Source organism: Trachymyrmex cornetzi, unplaced genomic scaffold, assembly GCF_001594075.2.
Source record: "Trachymyrmex cornetzi isolate Tcor2-1 unplaced genomic scaffold, Tcor1.1 scaffold67, whole genome shotgun sequence".
NCBI lineage: Eukaryota > Metazoa > Arthropoda > Insecta > Hymenoptera > Formicidae > Trachymyrmex > Trachymyrmex cornetzi.
Window position 1 is genome coordinate 1,252,326 of NW_017299992.1, and position 21,258 is coordinate 1,273,583.

Here is a 21,258-nt window from a genome sequence, read left to right on the forward strand (position 1 = left end):
ACAATATATATATATATATATATATATATATATATATGACATTTTATTATTTTTGTAAATTTGTTATTATTCTTTTCGTATTATTGATTAATTATTTTTCCACCACTTCTGTATTTTGTATACAATTCTTGTTTCTATTTTCCTTCGAGTTTTTCTTTTTCTATCTATTTGAAATTTTTTTCGTACTTACACTGTTTTACTTCTCTATCCGGAAGTTTGTCCATGTTCGTTACTTAACTACTTTAACGTGCTTTTTATATTGGCATGTAATTGACAGACAGCAACACCACGAGTTAATAGCTTCTGTCGACAGCACGTGTATCTATAAAAATTTAAGAGGAATGAATATTAATGACAATCAATGCATTGATAATTGGAGAATAAATGCTATCCTTGAGTGGATAATCGCGTTCCAGATTCGTGAATTAAAAAGTCTCTGTCGCGTAAAGTGAGTTATGCAACGTAATAGCCCGATAACGGGTCACCTAATATTTCTTTGAACGCTTCGCAGTTCATATTAAATCCGTGAAAGAAAAATGCCCTATATTAATTTTACACTTCGGTAGCACGGCTAAAAAAAAGAAAAAAGAAAACGGGCTTACCTACGAATAAGCGAACCTCGATGACCCAGTAAAAATATAAAGCGTTAAATATATTAGAAAATTTATCGAAGACTATACATTGCTGTGCGTAAGTGTTATGTGTATTTTATATATATATATATATATATTTACTAAATGTAAATATATTATAAAAATCATTTATTCAATTTAAGCACCATTTTTTATTAAATATTTATTTACTGTAAATATTTAATTAGTATTATTTCATATTTTCATCAAATATTTACTAATTCTGTGAGCGTTTGTTTTATTAATATGTTCAATTTAAGCGTTAAATTTAATGAGAGAATAAATAAAGTCTGTCTGGGTTGCTTGAAATCTCCAAGAATTTTTGCATTTTGCAATAAATATAATCGAGCGTCAAAGAAACAGAAAGTAAAGATTCTGGATACAAAAAGTGCAAGCATTGCGAACAGGCCTATAATTTAGTGTTGAACGTGTTCCTAGAGACTTGAATAATTTTTTTATTCTCAATTCAGCGAACGGAGCGCGAGCGTGGTACGGCAGACACTGGTCTATTATGTCAGAGATTTCGGATTCGGTCTTGGTAGGAACCAAAATATTTACACTCGTGTCTCCTCTCGGAAAAGGTCGGTAACCTCCCGAGAGTATTCTTGTCCACAGAAACACAGAATTGATCAATCACAGTAGAGTCTGTAAAGCCATAAAGTAAGTAGTAATCAATCCAATATGTTGATTCCCTTAACGTTTACGTCTTATCGTCTTAAGTGTGCCATGGTCCTAATACAGGCCAGAGGTCAACGTAAGAAAAAGAAGAAGAGAATTCAGTAAACGCCATATTTGTTTTGATATTCGTTATTTTATTATCATTATCTGTGCTTTATGTTCTCTCACAAGTTCTTATTCATGCTTGATATCCAATATTTCTAATTGCAATCTATCTTTATATTTAATCACTCAATGTCACGAGAAAATACTATCTTTTATAATTGTAGATATTACGTGATGACCCATAAGAAAGTTTCGATTAATTTAGGCTAACACCAGTCTATCATTATATACTTTGCGCTTGTACAAAGTGCTTTTACATCGCATAATACGATTAACAGGGTCGTTTAAGCGCACGATAAAATGCGATAAAATGCTTCTTCAGTGCTTGTCCAAGCTATTATACTACGTCTCAGTTGCTATCTCTCAGTGACATAATATTTCGTTCCCGCTACTTCGTATAATACTATAAGAGTGAGTGTAAATTACTTTTCCTCGCGAGAAGTAGTACAAGATAGAAATCAAGCGTAGAGATACGGAGAAGTAAATGAACAGTGTGAGATAATATGGAGAAGGCATCACACATTATATCCCGATTTTACATTAAAAAGATTTATGTAACGCGTAATAGAAACGAAAGGCGAATTATGTAATATTTTTATTCATAAAACGTGTATATTTCCGGCGTCTTAATACAATTGAGCGAATTTTATTTTCGAGCGAAATCGTCAAAACACGTGCGTCGATAAAAATTAAATAACGAAAAAATTAATGTCATGTAAATAATGCGCGAGAGGGAGGGAGAGAGAGACGGGGGAACCACGCTTTATATAAACCGAGATACGAACATTTATAATTGTCAGCATTTTGGATTAAGTAATCAAAACACATCACATGTTTTCTTGAGAAATTTCGTTATATTATTTGAAATCTTTATTGATTATTATTCAAATTAATTTAAATGCGATTCACTTTCAGTTTTCGAACGACTATTTCTTTCAATCCTTTTTACTGGTTTACTTCTTTCTGTAATCATTAAAGAATGATATAATTGATTTCTTTTGTTATTTTTAGAATTATTCTATGTGTATATAATATACAGTGAGTACAAAAAGTATTCGTACAAAGAAAATATTTTTTTTAAAAAAAAAACTTAATTTTTAAAATTAAATATTATCCAGCGAGAAATGAGTCATCGAATTAATGTCGAATCGATATCGAGATACGATAATTTCAACCAATTCGACGTCGATTCGACGTTTAATTGACGATCATTTCTTGCTAAGTAATTAACAATTTATTCATAAAGTATAAAATAGACTGTATGTTATCGCTAAAACATGTGCTTCATGAAAATTAAATAAGAAAAAAATTAATGTCATGTAAATAATGCGAGAAAGGGAGGGAGAGAAAGACGCGGGAACCGCTTTACAAATTTATTGCAAATTACAAAGGAGAAAAAATTTGTTACGCACGTGGAATCTTTTTTAACTAGGTATACTTAGTTACGTATAAATTATGTAACTTGGCTACATACACTTGCTTGCATAATGTACGCACGTGTTGAGAAATTATCAGTTGAAACTTTCCATCTCCGAACTATCTTCCATTTACATATTTGTCACTCTTTCAACAATAATTCCTGATCTCGGTGTGGTACTTATATACGATGGTAAAAAATGTACACAATAAATAATCAATCAAATAATGAATAGATCGTTCATCGATTCGTATCCTTCTAGCATCGTGTTCTCGATAATTCATATACAAGTGTCCTTCAAAATGACACGAGTGTCAGCAAGAAAGAATTGTATAAAAGTGAAAAAAATAAAATAATTTTTTTAAATTAAAATTTTTAATTTTTTTATACATATTTATATTTTTTTGGAAAATGTAGATTTAAAATATATGGACAAATAAAACTGTTATTTGAACACACACACACACACACACAAGTTGATATATTTATGTGTAAACATCTGAATAATTATATTTTCACAATCTATATATTACTCTTGCAATCAAAACTATTGATAATAAAAGATAAATTATTTATATTTTTTATGGAATATAAATATATATATAGAGTATAAATAGAATGTTTTTTTTTTAAATTAATCCTCTTATTTCTATTGTTTAATCACAATTCTTGGATCAATGAATGGAAACAAATTTCGCAAAATGCTACTGCTTATTGCAATCTTTAATTTTTACATAATCAGATCCGGAATACTATGTCTAATAAATGACTGTCGAGATCACTTAGATGTTCTTGGTATCTTTTTATTTTTTTATTATTGCAGCAATTTCTCTTGGTATGTATCATTTTTCTTCAAGATAAGATTGAACAATCCGATCTCCGCAGAGGATTTAAAAAAGTAACGTATGCCAAGAAATTGCTGCAATTAGAGCTGAAACTTCGTTTATGCAGGTAATGGAAAATGTGGTTTGAGAGAGCGTAGATCTGCAAACATAGTTTGAACGACCGATTAGTAGATTATTCCGGATTTGATTATGTAACATTTTCTACAATCGGGTTTCATACGCAACTTAGTGTCATCGGGCACGAAAGTTTCAATGAGATCCTAGTGATTCTCATAACACCAAGAAAAGTAATTTCAAAAGAAAAAAGTATGAGATTGTTTCGAAAGAACTGTGTACACCGACGAGTGCGTGGGTCTTCCTGCTTTTATTCGACGTCGAGTCGCGGGTGTACGTGTGATCCCCAAAAAGAGATGAGATAATTACACGTTTTCAGACTCACTCGTGAACAGCCGTGAGATGCGAGAGGGCCTAGCGATTGGATTCCATGCAGTTACTTTTCTGCAATACGCTTTCGCGGTTTTTTACGATTACACGTATACGATCGTGCCGCACGATGTTAGGAGTGTGCACAACGCCTACGGTGGGAAGTTCAAGTTCCTAACGTTCTGGGATGCGGTTAGTATTGACGTGCAAGCTGAGTGCGTTTAGTTTAGTTTAGTTTCATTGATGAAATTGCAAAGTTTTTGTCTCGGTGTCGGTACCTACATGCACGATACACACAGACCTGCAGCACAAACGCATCCCATATACCCTGTATCAATCCTCTCGCTATCACTGAAATTGTTACGATCCTCTAAGAAAACGAAACGAGATTTTCTATACGAAACTGTTATTACGTTCGCAATAGTCGATTTGGAAGTCTAGACTAATACGTAAACGACAATGTAACAAAATCTCAACCTGCGGCCTGCGGCGAACATGATCTGCTTCAAGAAATTCAACGGAAATCGTTGTAACAAGATGTTATTATATCCATGATCTTATTATCTTCTCAATTTAATTTTTCCTACTTATGTACGCAAAGACCGTTACTTTCGCGGGAATAGTTTGTACTTTTATGATGCATAATGAGATATTAATTTTAAATATAGAAACGTCTATGATGAGAACTACAGTTTCAGCGGTACAGCAATCATTAGTCACACACAAGACATCATTTTTTCATTCCTAGACATATTTTCATCCTGCTTCATCTTCCTGCTCTTTGCAAAAAGAAATTGCTGCATTTTCTACAGCGTAACTATTACAGAGCAACGAGAAACTCTAGTATTCTTCGAAAAAAACTGATTCTCTACGATCATAGATCCCGTATACGCAATGTATCCTTGGTACCGTGTTACGTAATAGTGAAAACCGATACGTCTACCTAGTAGATTCCGGGCAAAAAACACAAATAACAGTAATATAATATTCCTCGAATCAGCAATATAGAAAAACGATATACTCATCAAGTATCATCAATGATTATCAGTGTAATTGATAATTATAAAAGCCAATGCAATGCATATATACGGTAATAACTGGGAAGCTAAATGGTCGTTACTTTGTAATGAGTGAACAGAATAAAATGGGTTGAACGTTCTAATGTAAAAGGAATGTCATTTTTATTATTTTATTATCACATAGAATATATATATATAAACTTGTAAAAATAAATATATTATAAAGAAGAATAAATAATTTGATTGATTGCGTGATTCAGCGACACATGTTTTCGGAATAATGACTATCTGAACTCGCACAATAATTAAAGTGCTTTTAAAAACTATTAATTATAATTTTTAATTTATGTATACGTCAATATATAATTGTAACTGTATTTTTAAAGATTTTCAAGCAAATTCTTTTTATGGAAATTAATCGCCCGTCATGCCGACGTTCTAAACATACGTAATCGATCAAATTTTCAATTTTTTTTATAGTGCTAATTTTTACATGTTTATAAATATATATTCTTTTTTAATTATGAGCGAATGAAAAAATAATGATCATATTTTTCGTTTATTTTAATTTATTCTGTCCACTATTGACTATCTTATTATTAAATAGCGACTATATAATTTCAGTAACTTTTAGTTTGTCGTCTTTATCATAATAAAACACTTTCAATTTGAAGAAATATGTAACAGTGTTATTTATACATTGAGTGCATATAGATTTTTTACATGAGATACAATAAATTATAATATTTTTACAAGAGATACAAAGAAAATAAAAAATTTAAAGAAATCATCTCAAAGACTGTCAAAATGACTGAAGCTCTGAACTACGTATATGTTAAATGTCTAGATGAATGAACACGATATATTCAGTACGCACATTAGAGTTGTTTATCTTTCAATTGACATTTATCTTACAAATCAAAAATACACTTGTTAGAGACGAGTGCAGCTCTCCACTCAATTTGCCCTGTTAAACCAAACCAAAAGCGTGATTCTACATTCGACGAGATTACGTTGAAGCATTTGGTCACTTATCGTCAAACTATGATACACTCTTAATCATTTTACGCTCGAATAGCCGTCATCAAACTACTCGTAAAGAGCAAAATTCAATTGTTTGAGCATAACTTGATATTATGTAGCGAAATGGAGGCATGCAAAACTGCTTGTGCAGCATCAATCAATATAATTACGTTAAAACGTTTAACTCGGATTAATTATTTCATCTAATAAAACGAAGAATATCAATTTTTTACCTAAAATTTAAGCTTTCTAAATTAGCTTGAGTTTCATTTATTCACTTTTTAAAGATCAAATAAGCAGACAATCATTATAATGGTAACGATAAAAATTTCCAGAGTTTATTAATTTTTGATGATATAAATAGCTCTTTAGTAAATTATATTTATTTTATTGTTTAAAGAGTTTAAAAAAAACTTTAATTTAAGTATTAATTAATCTTGATATCGGAAATGGCTCGCATAATTAGGTCACTTCCTCTTGCGTTATCAACGCGTTGAAGTGTCATTCATATTTATGATTTGTATGTGCCATACATCATCACTCGATTGACACGTGATAAGCTTAAACAAACCTCATAGATTATGCGTTTTAATAGATAAATACTTTATCTTAAAATGTCAATACAAGATTAAGTATTAAGATAACATCATATAAGTTATATAATAATGGACGAAAATATTTATACGATATTATGTAACAATTCAAATTCAGAACCACATATTTGATCGTCGTGCATTATATTATTATTGTGAATTAGAAATTGTTGAAGAATTTTGATATGAAAAAATTTTAATGCAAGGCAAAGCGGGATATGCTTTTAAAAATATTTATATTTTTAATTAAGTTTATGTTTATAACTTTTTATACCTTTGAAATACTTCCTTTTTTTTCTAGAAATAAAGTATAATCATCCGCGTATATTTTAATATTAAAAATGTTCGAAATAAAATATTTAAATTTCTGATTTTTATCTTATCAAGATTTCTTTAATGTATAATGTGCAGTATGTACAATAAATGCGCATTGAGAATATAAGTATATTCTCCGTATATTAAACAATTTTACGCTTGTGTTGAATAATGCAGTATTCAACAATGTTTTTATCGATGCAAGAAATAATATTTAAATATTGACGTATATAAATAAACATATATAAATTTGCAATAAGTCGGAAATGGCAAAAACCGAAGAACTGCACATAATTCCAGTTTATTCGTCTGATAGAGAAAACAATAAATAATGAAATATGTGTGATTATTGTCCGTATTCATAGTTACACCTCATATTTAAGGCTTCCTTAAATTTATCTTTAGATGCTTAGTAGCCAATAAAATAATTCGTAGAGCATCTAAAGATAAATTTAAGGAAGTCTTAAATATAAAACCTGGCCTTGAATACGGGCATATATCATATTATATATTTTTTTATTATATTAAAATAATACTGCACTATACGCTATCTGGAATATATTATATATACAAGTCTCTTTTAGACTAAATATTTAAGTTTCATGTAACATAAAATAAATGCAATAATAAATGTTCGTTTTACAAATATTTGTTTGAAAACTCGATTTGTTTAGTGAATTCTTTGCTAAAATCTCAACCCGCAATTATTAATATATTTTTATTAATAAATAGAAAATAGTTCTAACAGTGGAAGCATGGTAGCAATAATATCACAGTTAATTTTAAACGGTATTTATAATTATTGTTATAGCCGGTAAAAATATTTATTGACTTGTTTAATTAAAGCACTTTGAAATGTCACTTGTGTTCTAGATTCTGCAAACGATATTCTTCTTGATATGTCTTCTAAACGATTTATTCGGCACAAATGCTATAAACCCCAAGAAGCCGCCTTTCACGCGGAAGTTGAAAGATCACTTCCATGCGAGTCTCGGGTTTCCGCTTGCTATGGTGAGTAATATAATTAATTTTTTTTTTCATATTATTGCAAACACATAGAATTGAGAATCGAAAAAGTCAATATAGTTTAGATACGAAACCTTACGAGTTTAATTCTCCGATGAGGGAAATAAAAAGAACATCATTTTCGAAATACCAAATAAATAATAAAAGAAAAGTCGATTTCGTTTTGACTGATACGTATTATCGAATTATTCGGAATAGATTCCGATCGGAATTATTCAATTATTCTGTGGATTTTTATTGTATTTTTTATTAGGGAAACCAGAATAATTCCAATCGGAGTTCATTCCAACTTGTTTCATAATAGATGCCCTGTATAATATATTGTTTCACAATTCAAATATATTAACATACAAACTTATTTTTTTAAATATCGTGTGTTAAAAGCGAATTTTTCTTTTCAAATACATGTTGCTTAATTTTGTGTCACGAATGGATTGCATTGCGTAAAAGCACGAACGCAATGCATTCAAACGAGAAACATTGCTTTTGTTTAAATATACGAGGATTGTCTAATATAATATGAAATAAGATATAGTACTATTGTTTACATGTATGTGAGAAACTTTTTGTTTATTATTGTTTATGATATCGAACTTTTTATTTTAAAAATTCAGGAAGAAATACAATGAAAACTGTGCAATATAAATTAGTTCTTTATATTCTCAACATTAAAACACTGAGCATCGCACATTTCCCGGTATGACCTAACTTCATGAAATTTCCGTTTCTTTGCTAGGTTTTAGAGCTTATCGGGAATAGAATTCGAGAAGATATAAACTCTTGGAAAGAATTTTATAAATGTTGGAAAGAAAATTATCTCGAAAAAATGTTTATATTTATGAAACGACTGAAATCGTTTCAACGCTTACGGCGATTATGGAAAAATTGAAATTTATATGCAATTTTAATTTTATTTTATCCTAATTTTGAATAAAAATTTGGTGTAACTTTGATCTTATTTATCTCATTTATTGATCAACCCTTGTTCATAATATAGATACAAGGATCTAATTTAAAGAATTCTGTATTTATATTTTTTAAGAACAATTGCATTAACTTAAAATGTTTAAAATAATATTTAAAATATTTGAAATGTAAGGGATATTTTTTCAAGAAGAGAATATTTTATATTCTCAGTTTTCATACAACTATTACGGCCAATTATGCATGGAAAGATTTGAATGAATAAGCTCTTTGGTATATGTATACGTATGCCAGATCTTACATATTTTTCCATTTGCAGGAATATTGTTTTTAATGATAAATATTGAATGTAATGCCAATTTCATTGCTTTGCAGTTCGTCGGCGTGACTTTCTGGGTGTTAATGTTCGTGGATCGTGAACTGGTATTGCCGAAGGCACTGGATCCGTACTTCCCGTGGTGGTTGAACCACTTAATGCATACAATGATCATGGTGACGACAATGTTAGAAATGATATTCGTACCACGGCAATATCCTAAGCGATCTCACAGCCTCGGAATACTCGTTAGCTTTATGCTCACGTACTTAGTCTGGTAAGTGAAACGAATTTGCGGGTATCCGCTTTTCTTAGTTGTAATATAATAACGCATTACGGAAATCAATATCAATATATAAGCGATTTAAATGTGGAAGTTTTAATTACTTTATAAAAGAAAATTGTGGTGAAAATTTTTCTTAGAATTCTTCACATAATTTTTCAAAATTTCTATAATTTTATAACTTTTTAGAAAATTTTTTGAATTTTTTCTACAACTTGATACACTTTCCAGAAATGCTGAGAAAATTTGCAACTTTTCTAATATTCTTCATAAATGTGAATTCTGAAAAAAAAAATGTTAAAAATATTCTATAATTTCTCATTCCATAATTTTTGAAGAAAACTTATAAAATCTGAAAAAGTTCAAAATATTTTTTTTTGAGAATCTCACACAAATTCTTAAAAATGAGTTTTTTTTCATTACATAAGGACGAAGAAGAAAGAAACTAAACGTTTCATTTGCTCAGGTGCAAAGAATAGATATGACGTTAACTTACAATTTCAGGGTACACGTAATCTACTATAAAAGCGGCGTCTGGGTGTATCCCGTGATGGATGTGCTGACTCTGCCGCTACGGATTGTGTTCTTCGCCGTGCTACTGACGTTCTGCGTAATCCTATACTTCGTCGGAGAGACTCTGAACAACATCATCTGGGGTAACGAAAACACAAAGCATAAAAAATCTCACGCCAAATCCAAGTAGCCTCGCCCAAGCGTTCCTAACGGGTGATAAAAACCACATCTGCCTGCCGCCTGCGGTGTTGGTGAATAAACAAAAATGGATCTTTTCTACCACGTACCCTTCGTTGCAGCATGCACGATGTATTATTTGTCAGATGTAAATGTCATTTAGAATATTAGTGCTGTGTATGTGCATGTAAGGCGCAGTTTAGGGTATAACAATGAGGCTCGCGCGATCGTTAACCCAGCGCAATGGAGATAACACGAATAAGGAGCAGCATGCAAGGTGCAACACATTTCCATGAGATCATGGACCAAGGGAGACTAATCCGTGGGTATAATAGCGTTTATTTCTCTCATTTTCTTTTCCCTGTTACGCGCCGAGAGCCGAATAATAAAACGATGCGTACCTCATATCAATCCTTCTTCCCCTCCCGCCCATAATAATACTTATTTTTGTACTTTCGTAGCGAACGACTTATTATTGTTTTTATCAATAAAGTCATTATAATACAGTGCACATAGAATACGTGTGTAATATATATGCATATAATGTACAATGTAGCGTACGTGACAATTTACCCGAACTAAAGTCCAGATATATTTGTGTGATCGAGTGTAGGAAAAAAATACGTAGCGGTAACGGAGAGCGTGGAGCCAGATTTGAAAACGTAGAAACGGCGGATGGACGAGAGGGAATCTTAAATGTACCGATCGTAATGTACCGATCATCCGGGGATAACGTTGCTGAGGACATTTTCTTGCTACAAGTGAGAGAAGTGCCTTGGCGAAATCTAGTACGTTTACGGAAAGAAGATTTTGAACTTCGACGAAAATATATGATTATCCATGTATGATTATTGAGTATAGTTTAATTCAGCGAATAATGTAATGATACGTAATGGCCTAGAATTGATCGCAACATATATATTTTCCTAGAAGTTTTATTAAATATGTTTAATGGACAGAGAGACTCTTGGCATCTGTTTCCTGCCAGAATATAGTTTAAATTAAAACATGTGGCATCAAATAAAAATTATGTATTGTTTACAGAATGTGTCTCGTGAATGGTTCGTTACGCTACATAAAAAATATAAATGATAATAATTTAATTTCTGATTTTTTTTGGAAAAACGAAAAAAGAAAAGATATCTTACATATAATCGGAACTTTAACACGTTGAGAAAGAAAGTAATATGTCACTTTTCATATTCCGCGTACATATTGTACATAATAGTAAAATTTTAGAGATGTTTAAAAATATTGAGAGAATATTATAATTAGACTAATATAACAAATACAAAAAAATACAATACGTAAAATAGAATACTACATAAATATATTAATAATTATTACAAAATGTAAAATGCAATGATACAAAGAGACACATTATAACTTCAAGAGACAGTACTTCTCGATAAACATTTTCTAGACTAGTAGAAAATATTCGATAATGCTTTACAAGAATGTGATTCAAATCACAATTATATTAAATAAGTGAATGAATCTTTTTTTCTTTTCAAATAGCCAATAATTTATAAATCAGTAATGTAGAAAATTATAAAACGCGTTTTACTTAGGCACTAGTTAAAAAAATAAATGTATAAACATACTCGCGCGCGCGCGCGCGCCACACACACACACACACACACACACACACAAAAGAATCTTATTGTCATAAAAAATGTTCGTACGGGCACATGATACATTATTACAAAACATTGGAAGACATACAATATTAGAAATATAATAGTATCCTTTTGCGGGAAAATATATACAACGTGATATACATTAAGATCCTAGTATCATCACAAATTAAAAATTAATTACCTAGCACTCGATGCGAGTTGTCAGTTATGGATACTTTATTAAGATTTGATTACTATTTTAGCAATAATAATAAAATATAGAATAACATTCATATATATCTATTATTATCCTTATATATCTTCTCAAACGATATATTTTAGTCCAATTTTATTGGATTATCATTTTATTACTGCATATCGTTTATAACGTCAAAAATAGTAAAAATCAATAGTTGATCACATTTTTGTTTAGAAAATATGATAAAAGCTGATATATCTGTATAGCACGTATTCCTTATTTCGTGCATTTCTCGATATATTTATATAAGAACAAAAAATAGTTCTCAGTCTTATGTCGCGATATTTTTATTTTTTTTCAATTGCGGTGATATTTGAGTTCCCTTAGAGCTACAATGCCTGCTGTTAATTATTTCATCGATACTCTGTTTTAACTCTTCCATCTCCAGTATATCGAGCGGCAGCGAAGTCTGCGTCGCCATCTCTCTAGCGTTAGTCTGTCCGTCGCCTTGCAACAATCTTGTTAACTCTGGATAACACGAGGTGAGACTAGAATCCAAATCGCTCATCATAGCTTTCCTATACGCCTCTTTCTTCTCATTTTCGTTTTTCACCTTAATATCATTAGCCTCTTGAAGTAAATGTTTCAAGATAGCTTCGTCTTGTAAAACGTACTTGCTTCTATGACTCTCGCGACTTCTTCTATCACTTTCATGATTGTAAGTTTTACAGTTCTTATTGCTACGTTCTTTATTTTTACTACGCTCGTGTGGGTTTTCCGGATCTAACATTTTTACTTCATCCTCCGATTGACTACCTTCACTGTCGCTATCTTGTTCATCTTCCTTCTCCATGTTGTCTGCTTCTATGTCGACGTCCTTATCAGCCATATCTTGTCTCTTCTCCTCGCTGCTTAAATTTTCGTCACTGCCACTCTGCCCTCTTAACAAAAAAGGCAAAAGCATGCCCGTGTTTTTAGTGTCGATAATTTTCAAGGCTCGCTCATCCAGTCCAGCGTTTCCGAGCCTTCTGCCCATATTGGGCATCTGAATTGGAATTTGAGTTATTAGTTGACTGTCTTGAGAAGTGGTGCTGCCTCTCCTAGACAGCGGATCAATTTTTGCTGATCGGGATTTCCCGAAGTCTCTTCTACTCTTCCCACGACGGCCGCGCGATCGGCTTGCAACCTTTCGTGTTGTCTTCACCTGTGCAATTTGTACGGATATCTGCGAGTCCAGAGAATTTCGTCTGGATTCCATAGAGACACATTGGTAACTATAACTGATCTCGGAATCAGCCGAGTTGCGTCTATTACTAGATACAGATCCTGTAGTGCCAACTAGTGCACCCCTTCGCGTTACTAATTTAGGCAAAGCGGCCGCCCAAGTGCTGCTGAAGTCTTGTGACGCCGAATTAAGGTCGAAATTCAGTCCAACTGGATCCGCATGAGTGTTGTGAAAACTTATTGATAAACGACCGGCCTTATTAAATGTCTTCCGGTTCGCAAATAAATGCGCGATAAGCTTGTGCTTACTCAGTCTTATAGGAGGTTCCTCAGACTCGCGATTGAAAATCCTGCAAACGAAGAGAAAATATATGCTACTCAGAATAGTATTGATGACAAAAATGATAAGTTAACACAGTATGTATCTAGCATGTATTAAAATTTACCTTCTTAGAAATCTGCACCATGTGTCGACAGTTGAGCTAGTCCATATCCACGAAGACATAAATATCCCGGTGAAAAATAATGCAAGCAAATGCAATTGCAATTTACCTGTGCTAGGTCTTGAATCCATTTTACATTCAGAAACGTCTGCATATTTTGACGCAATCGTGCATCTTTAAACAAATACAATTATATTATATTTACATTATATTTAGATAATACAGTATTATACGATAAATATGTGTCTAATAATCAAATATATTCATAGAAAATTTAATAATATATGTAAAATATGTATTTTGAATATATACAGAGTGAATCTTAATGGAGATCCAACAATTTACCATGGGAAATAAATTACCGACTATAATTAGAATCCACGCATAAGAGAGAATGGAATATTTATATCTCATGTTAAAACGTTAGGACATCCATTAAGATTCATCCTGTATATGTGGGCTATATTTCTAATTTATATATTGAAATTTCCTTACATCATGTAACTTCTAAAGCTTTGTTGCCACTGCTGCGAGTTCTGAATTTCGTAAATATGACAGTAGAATGTAATAACAACAGCTGCAAGAGTACCTATAGAAAAGAGTCCCATTCTGACAATTGTCTGTTTTATCTTTGAACTTGCTCTTTCGGATATGATCTCCTGACTACTTATTTTTAAACAAATAAGCGTGTAGAGTCCTAAAATACATACACCATTGTATATCATAAATGCAAGAATAATTGTTCAATACATTAAACAATAATACATTAATACTCACAATTTAGAATACTATAGAAAGCATTAAAAATGTGTAAAAATTTAATATTATTATCATATCAACATAAATATACAAATAATAAGAAACAATATCTACCTCTGCATAGAAAATATCCTCCTATTAGCACTGCAAGTAATATGGGACCTAGCACAAAAATCTTCGCCATATGATCGGCGTAACCCACGAAGCAAATTCCTGTCATGCTGTTACCATCAATTCGGCCTAACGCCATGATTGCGACCGTCAAAACGAGTGGTATGCACCAAGCAATTAGATGAAAGTAAGCACTCTTTTTGTCTATCCGATCTTGTATCGTGCCAAGTGCTCGAAAACTCATGTGCCAAGCGTACGTCAATATAACGAACCATACTGCAGCTGCCATTAAAGAATAGTATACAAGAACGAAGACAATAACGCACGACAGATTCTCCCCGCTATAAAAATAAATATTTTATGAAATTAAGTCGACATCATTATGACAAATTTCATTATGGTATATTCATGAAACATACCTCGGTTCTCTCGTTCTTAATGTTCCATCTTTGTGGCATATAACTACATCCCTACTGCCAGGAGTGAATTGAATTAGCCAGCCAATGCAAGATACCATAAAACAACCATTGATATAAAATATTACCAAAGCTGGGTACTTGTTTGCACTTCTCCAATCTATGACAAATGTTAGCTGGAATGTGTGAATATAAAATATAAATTATATAATTAGCATATATTATTCATAAATGTTTTATGCCACTTACAACAGTGAATAAATTGAAAGTACAGCAAATGCTTGCACCCCATATAATGAACGAATGTATCTGATTATGTTCATCTGGCGTGTATAAAGGATCATAACATTGTGTTCCACAGCCTTCAACACCGTCAAAAATGGAAAGAGCATTGTCAGTAGGTACAAGAGGTTTCAAACATTTGCCCGAGATATTAAATTTCAATTCCCTAATGTCATTCTGACATAATCGTGGAAATAATTCCTTATTATCACACTTTGCAAAACTCGGCCATATTGTATGATTCATTAGCATCCTGCAGGGTCCTGACACCATCTTGCACATCTCTTGAGATGGTAATTCGACTGTATCATTAACGCATTTCGGCATAAATATTGAACACAAAAATGGTTGAACAACTGCCCAGCATTTTGGCACATGCTTCAAAGCTTGCAACAAGTACAATCTTTCCTGAAAATAAACAGGTCGTTGTGATGAATGTAATGTATATATTCTCATTATAGAAAAACCAACATAATATAATATATGATATGATAAACAACTTGAGAGAAACATATTAAAAGCTAAAATAAAAATATATTCAAATACAGCCAACAAAATATATTATTCTTATTATTCTTAACTTATTAATGTTGCTTGCCATTATAGAAAGATAAGCCTATGCATAATAAGAGAAGAAATGAAGAATTATCTGAGACCATTTTAAATACAAATCTTGAGACTTAAATGCTCATATTTATATAGATGCAAAATAATTTTTATTCCTTAGAGAGATTTGCAATGCTAAGTTCCTAACTTGCATGCATAAGTTTTTATAAAGTCATGCTTTATTGTAAGAAAAAAAAAAGTAAAAACATTATTAATACAAAAAATACATGAATAGTAATTTTATCTACCTCAACAATGTCTTGAGTTACATGCTCTGGTATGAGGTCCAATGTGGTAAAAGTATAAGGTAATTTTGTACCCATACAAGTACTTTTAGATAGCTGAACACATTTGGCAGGTCTACGACAGGCCGAGATATCCGGTGACAATTCACCTATAGGATATCTATCTAATCGATAATTGGGATCTTTGATTCTTTGATGCCGACCCATATCCTTCCACATACTGTTTTCACCATCGTCGTTAGCTGCAAATCCATGCTCCAGTTCCAAAGGCAAACCATTGCAGAATAGCAGGCAACAGAGGAGCAGCAAAAATATCATCTGCGAGTAAAAAATCAATTTTTCACATTCAGGAAGCGATTTAAGAAAATACACTGTAATGTAAACAAAAACAGAAGCGGTCCTTTTCCCTCATTTTTGAGAACAGACACAAAAAAAACTCCATTTCTTCCCCTTTACAAAAACGCGACACCTCTTCCACGAGGTAATGCCAAATTGAATAGTAATTAATTAATCACGAAACACACACAGAGTGTCATGTGAGAATAAACGCACGGTATAAACAAGAGACGTGTACCTTCGTGCGGTCGGGCTCACGGATCGATCCCGGTTAACCATGAGGTAAAGTCTGCGTCTCGATCGTACGAAGCGTTTAGCATCTTCTACGCGACAGCCTCACTCGAAGCTCACGAACCAGCCAGACCACACAACGCGTCGCGTTCCCGGTCGGCGCACCACGATGGACCACCCACGATGCGTCTCCCCCACGCCTTTCTCAAGTTTGAATGCACGCTACAGTCGGCCACGTGCATTGCTCACTGATGGCAGCACTACGCCGCATCGCTACGTACGAGGAAATCAAGGCCGAATACAAAGACGGCGGTCGCCGGTCGGGCGGTAAGGAGAAACGAGAAATCGTTTTGACGCGAGAGTTCTCCCACATCGCTCGATTTATATCTCGGAGTTATATAAAAATTAAAATAAAATGTTAAAATCGTTAGACTTTGAATGAAAGATTTGAGGATTTCAAAATTTTAAAAACTTTTAAGATTGTAAGACTAAAAGACTTTAAAAGACACTTTAAGATCTCTTTTAAAAGATTTAAAAAAATTAAATTTATTCAATATTATTCAGTATTTCCATCAAAATTTTGTCTTTATATTTAGACAAAAAAATTTACAAAATGAGATTCGAGCGGTCAAGTTGGCAAAATTGTTAATATAAAAATTTAATTAAATTATTTAATTTTTTTTTGTTGATGTCCAAGAGTTAGTTAAAACGTCAGAATTATGACAGATTTTCACATAAATGGGTAAAATAAAAGTTGTAATACACATATATAGAACACATTTTATTTATCTCCATTTTTTACACCTCACAAAATTATATTAAAAGAATGGACTATGTACAGTATTTGTAAATAATTATAAAAACTATTTACATTTTTCTACAGATTCATCTAAAGATTATCAGAGATGTAAATACCAAAAAAATAAGGAAAACTATGTAATATCTCCTTTTTCATTTATTCTATCGAAAAGATTTTATTTCTATGTTTTATATTGGAGGTCTCAATTATGTAAATGTATATACCTATAATTATAGATACATATTATTTAAATTGGTAATTTTTCTTTCACTAGTCGCAAGCATATAAGAAATATTCAATACTTATTGCACAGGATAATTCTATATACAGCTTCTAGCTTTAATATTTAAAAAATCCAATCTAATCTCTCTCTCTCTCTCTCTCTCTCTCTCTCTCTCTCTCTCTGTCTGTCTATCTCTCTTGTTAGAGTTATTTGTCATATGTCCAAGTTATTAAATTTTATATATATAAATATAAAGAGTATACAGGGCATGTAAGAGTCGAACATACAAAATTTTTTGAAACATGAAAATTCCTACAAAAAATATATATAATACTCTGTGATTAATTTTAAAAGATCAAATATATATTATATGTTTCGGTCTCTCAATGAGCCCTTTTTGGATTACAATTCATAATTTTTTATGTTTTTTTATTGCTACTGTATAAAAACAATCGCAAAATACAAAAACTAATTACTTTTGTCCACTCTATTAATTACTAATTATGTCTAATTCATGGGTATTAAATCTGCAAAGAGAGAGAGAAACCTAAGTATCTTATCACATATGTAATTACAAGTATTGTAATATTTTTAGATCATACATTAAATTAAAATCAATCATATTTTAAAGTTAACTAAATTCTCAAATGATTTTTTTCTAAAAAAGTATGACAATAAAAAAAATTAATCTTTGCAAGATATAAAAAACCAATTATATTTACGAATAAAATGTGATTTAGTCGTTTGCATGGACACATAAAAGCATAATATATAGACATACATTTTTTTAAGTTTATAATAAAAATGTTACTAAAATTTATACGAATGTGTATAATATTACAATAGCGTATCTTATTTGTGATTAATCAGTTATACTTGACTAATCAGTTATACTAAGAGCATTTATGTTTGCCAGTAAATCTTTAACATTATCCTGAACCTGATCCGAGGTATTGGATAAGGAAAGACGTGAGCAAAAATTGCTCAACGTTTCTACCTGTTCTCGCATATTCTTTTGCTTTTGCAGATATGCCATCAACATATTAATTACATTATGCATCTCTTCCTTGATCTCAAGCATATCCTCACTATTAAAGTTTCGTTGTAAAATCCTTAATTTCGTTTTCGCTAGTTGCAGTGGATTGTAACCATATGAATCTAATGCGAGAACATCAGTACCAGCTGTTAAGAGTAGTGTCACTACTGATAGTTTGCTGTTAACCGTGGCTAGATGCAACGGCGTGTTTCCAATACAGTCGCGCTGATTCGGGTCTGCACCATTTTCCAGCAATAAACGAACTATTTCTGTATAACCCCTGCAACAAAGAACATAAAGTTAAATAGTAACATAAAACCATTATTATTCCCAGAATATCTTAAGGAAAATACATATTTATAACTTCATTAATAAATTGATTCAAGAAACTCTACTTTCAAACATATTGTTTATCTTGTAAGAAAATATACATGGTGTGTGTCGAGGTATGTGTATGTTGTTTTGTTTCGGATTATATTTTATATATATAAATTATACCTGCAAGCTGAAATATGAAGGGGAGTTCGTCCATGATCGTCATGATTGTTAGGTGATACGCCAAATTCCAAAAGTCTTTTCATCAAAGATACATTATTCGTTGTAGCAGCCAACCGCATCCTTCGTTGAATACGTTCGGTTTGCAAATCATTCCAGGCTACAGCTTGGGTATTCATATTTTTACGCCATGTACGAAGGACACGTACTCTTATTTTAGGGCGGTATATATCAGCTGCAATATTAAAATTATTATATTCTTGTATACAATAACATGTATTCCCAACAGGAAATTATTTGCATAAGTTAATATTTGTCTAAATTCTAAAATAAAAACTTTGTTAAAAAATTAAATATAATGCAGCAAAAAATGGTTATTCTCTTTAGAGATTAAAGTGAAATAAAAAAATGTGAAATAAGGCCACAGCACAGACTTTTGCATAACGCATAGTGCATTAACAAATCAACTAATCAGAATCTTTCCTTTCCTCCCATTACATGGAAAAGAAAAATTTTGATTGGTTGATTCCTTTATGCACTATGCATTATGCGTTATGCAAGAGTCTGTGCTGCGGCCAATAATCAGAATGTACATAAATCAAAATTTGTAAAAGGATACTCACAGGATGTCGATAATTCGCTAATCTTGTGTTTATTCCGTATTATTTCTAAGGTCTGAAATAACACAATATTATTCTTTTAATTCAAGATTTATAATTATTATATTAACAGTTACATTTCACAAAAAAGTTGTATTAAAGATCTATATTGTTACTAACTTAAAATATTTTGCTAAATAATCTGCTTTTGTTATTTTTTATTTTTGCTTTGCATTTTTATTCAAAGAAACCTTCTAGACAAGTTTCGTTCTACAACTCTTAACTATTTACTAATGGAAAGTAACAACGATAGATACCTCGGCATTGATTTTAAGTAGCCTGTTCTTTTGCAACATTACAGTGACCTCGGGCGAGGTCCTTCTGCTCTCATCAGAAACAAACAGAGGATGCATTAAAGAGGGCCAATCGTACATGTGCAGACTGGGAAACTCTCCAATTAAATTGGGATCGGCGCCATCACTCATGAGCTGACTATTTACTGGAAATGCTGTGATGCCGTTTTTGATGAGCTGACTCTCCGATGGAATTGCTGTGGAGCAGGTATTGATGAGCTGACTCTCCGATGGAATTGCTGTGACACAGTTATTGATGAGCTGACTCTCCGATGGAATTGCTGTGACGCAGTTATTGATGAGCTGACTCTCCGATGGAATTGCTGTGACGCAGTTATTGACGAGCTGACTCTCCGATGGAATTGCTGTGACGCAGTTACTGATGACCTGACTAGCAACGACTTGCTGCTGCTGACCCTCCTGCTGGACGATCGAGCTGTCGTTCGAATCATTCCCGGTTTCTACTCCCGAGTCTACCGACGTCAAGTTTACGTTGCAGCACGCAACACTACTGCTGATACCACTATGATCGGGTAGCATCGCCTCTCGTCCACGCGAATCCGCAACGTGGTCCATTGGTATAATTTGTCTTACAGAGAATTTACTAGAAATTAACTCATGTACCAAGAACAGGATTAACGAACAATCGAACTTTTCGCTCTACTTTTCTAACAGTCTAATTAAGAACTTTACTCTGATCATCAACTTCGCCAGCTTTCTTAATTGCCTCTCATTCTCTTCATATTACCTCCTCTTCGTACTGCTTGAACTGCTTCGTACCCAGTAATGGCAATGATGCGATTTCCGAATTTCCGACCCGCTTGTAGCCCTCGATGGTAGCGTCATCGGTCGGCGGCCTGGCGCAACCGGTAGCACTCACTCAACACAAGCTCGTGTACGTGTTGCTGGATTCACACAGTATCCGATTTGCGTCGTACGACGCTCTGCAACCAATCGGAAAACAGGATTCCGATGGATTTTGCTTCGTATCAT

General features: G+C 32.3%; 3 protein-coding genes across 8 annotated transcripts in view; 1 reads left to right on the forward strand and 2 right to left on the reverse strand.

The window, feature by feature from the left end:
- LOC108767391 (androgen-induced gene 1 protein) overlaps positions 1-11,538 on the forward strand; it is a 21,501-nt gene extending 9,963 nt beyond the window's left edge. For 2 of the 4 annotated variants that reach the window (XM_018517261.1, XM_018517262.1), the window contains exons 2-6: positions 4,111-4,292; positions 7,924-8,061; positions 9,376-9,593; positions 10,104-10,255; positions 10,903-11,538. In XM_018517261.1, coding sequence (XP_018372763.1) covers positions 4,134-4,292; positions 7,924-8,061; positions 9,376-9,593; positions 10,104-10,255; positions 10,903-10,955 — 720 coding nt within the window. In that variant the 5' untranslated portion in view covers positions 4,111-4,133 and the 3' untranslated portion in view covers positions 10,956-11,538. Of the gene's footprint in view, positions 1-4,110; positions 4,293-7,923; positions 8,062-9,375; positions 9,594-10,103; positions 10,364-10,902 lie in introns of all 4 variants that reach the window. The other 2 variants (XR_001940427.1, XM_018517263.1) reach the window with 2 other exon arrangements.
- An 858-nt stretch (positions 11,539-12,396) lies between these two features.
- On the reverse strand, positions 12,397-17,012 carry smo (smoothened, frizzled class receptor). 2 transcript variants are annotated; one of them, XM_018516965.1, is made up of 8 exons: positions 16,768-17,012; positions 16,197-16,511; positions 15,310-15,750; positions 15,064-15,236; positions 14,648-14,985; positions 14,270-14,471; positions 13,778-13,948; positions 12,397-13,681 (listed from the first exon to the last, which is right to left on the reverse strand). In XM_018516965.1, the coding sequence occupies exons 2-8, from the start codon at positions 16,509-16,511 to the stop codon at positions 12,439-12,441; spliced, it is 2,883 nt and encodes a 960-aa protein (XP_018372467.1). In that variant the 5' UTR covers positions 16,768-17,012; the 3' UTR covers positions 12,397-12,438. The 2 variants fall into 2 exon arrangements, with proteins under 2 accessions (XP_018372467.1, XP_018372466.1); XM_018516964.1 differs by having other exon boundaries at positions 12,397-13,705.
- A 1,602-nt stretch (positions 17,013-18,614) lies between these two features.
- LOC108767260 (stress-activated protein kinase alpha) lies at positions 18,615-21,036 on the reverse strand. Of its 2 annotated transcripts, XM_018517012.1 has the most exons (5): positions 20,959-21,032; positions 20,230-20,854; positions 19,937-19,988; positions 19,317-19,548; positions 18,615-19,098 (listed from the first exon to the last, which is right to left on the reverse strand). In XM_018517012.1, exons 2-5 carry the CDS (start codon positions 20,839-20,841, stop codon positions 18,663-18,665), a joined length of 1,332 nt encoding a protein of 443 aa, XP_018372514.1. In that variant the 5' UTR covers positions 20,842-20,854; positions 20,959-21,032; the 3' UTR covers positions 18,615-18,662. The 2 variants fall into 2 exon arrangements, with proteins under 2 accessions (XP_018372514.1, XP_018372513.1); XM_018517011.1 differs by having other exon boundaries at positions 20,230-21,036.
- Between the last annotated feature and the right edge of the window lie 222 nt (positions 21,037-21,258).

Bases quoted from the DNA above. Each gene is read 5' to 3' on its own strand.
- smo (XM_018516964.1), bottom strand. From the start codon at position 16,511: ATGATATTTTTGCTGCTCCTCTGTTGCCTGCTATTCTGCAATGGTTTG. The intron at 15,751-16,196 runs GTAGATAAAATT...GTTTATTTTCAG, and splicing joins TAACTCAAGACATTGTTGAG to GAAAGATTGTACTTGTTGCA. The intron at 15,237-15,309 runs GTAAGTGGCATA...CACACATTCCAG, and splicing joins CTTTCAATTTATTCACTGTT to CTAACATTTGTCATAGATTG.
- LOC108767260 (XM_018517011.1), bottom strand. From the start codon at position 20,841: ATGGACCACGTTGCGGATTCGCGTGGACGAGAGGCGATGCTACCCGAT. The intron at 19,989-20,229 runs GTATCTATCGTT...GTGTTATTTCAG, and splicing joins TACTTAAAATCAATGCCGAG to ACCTTAGAAATAATACGGAA. The intron at 19,549-19,936 runs GTGAGTATCCTT...TTAATATTGCAG, and splicing joins TAGCGAATTATCGACATCCT to CTGATATATACCGCCCTAAA.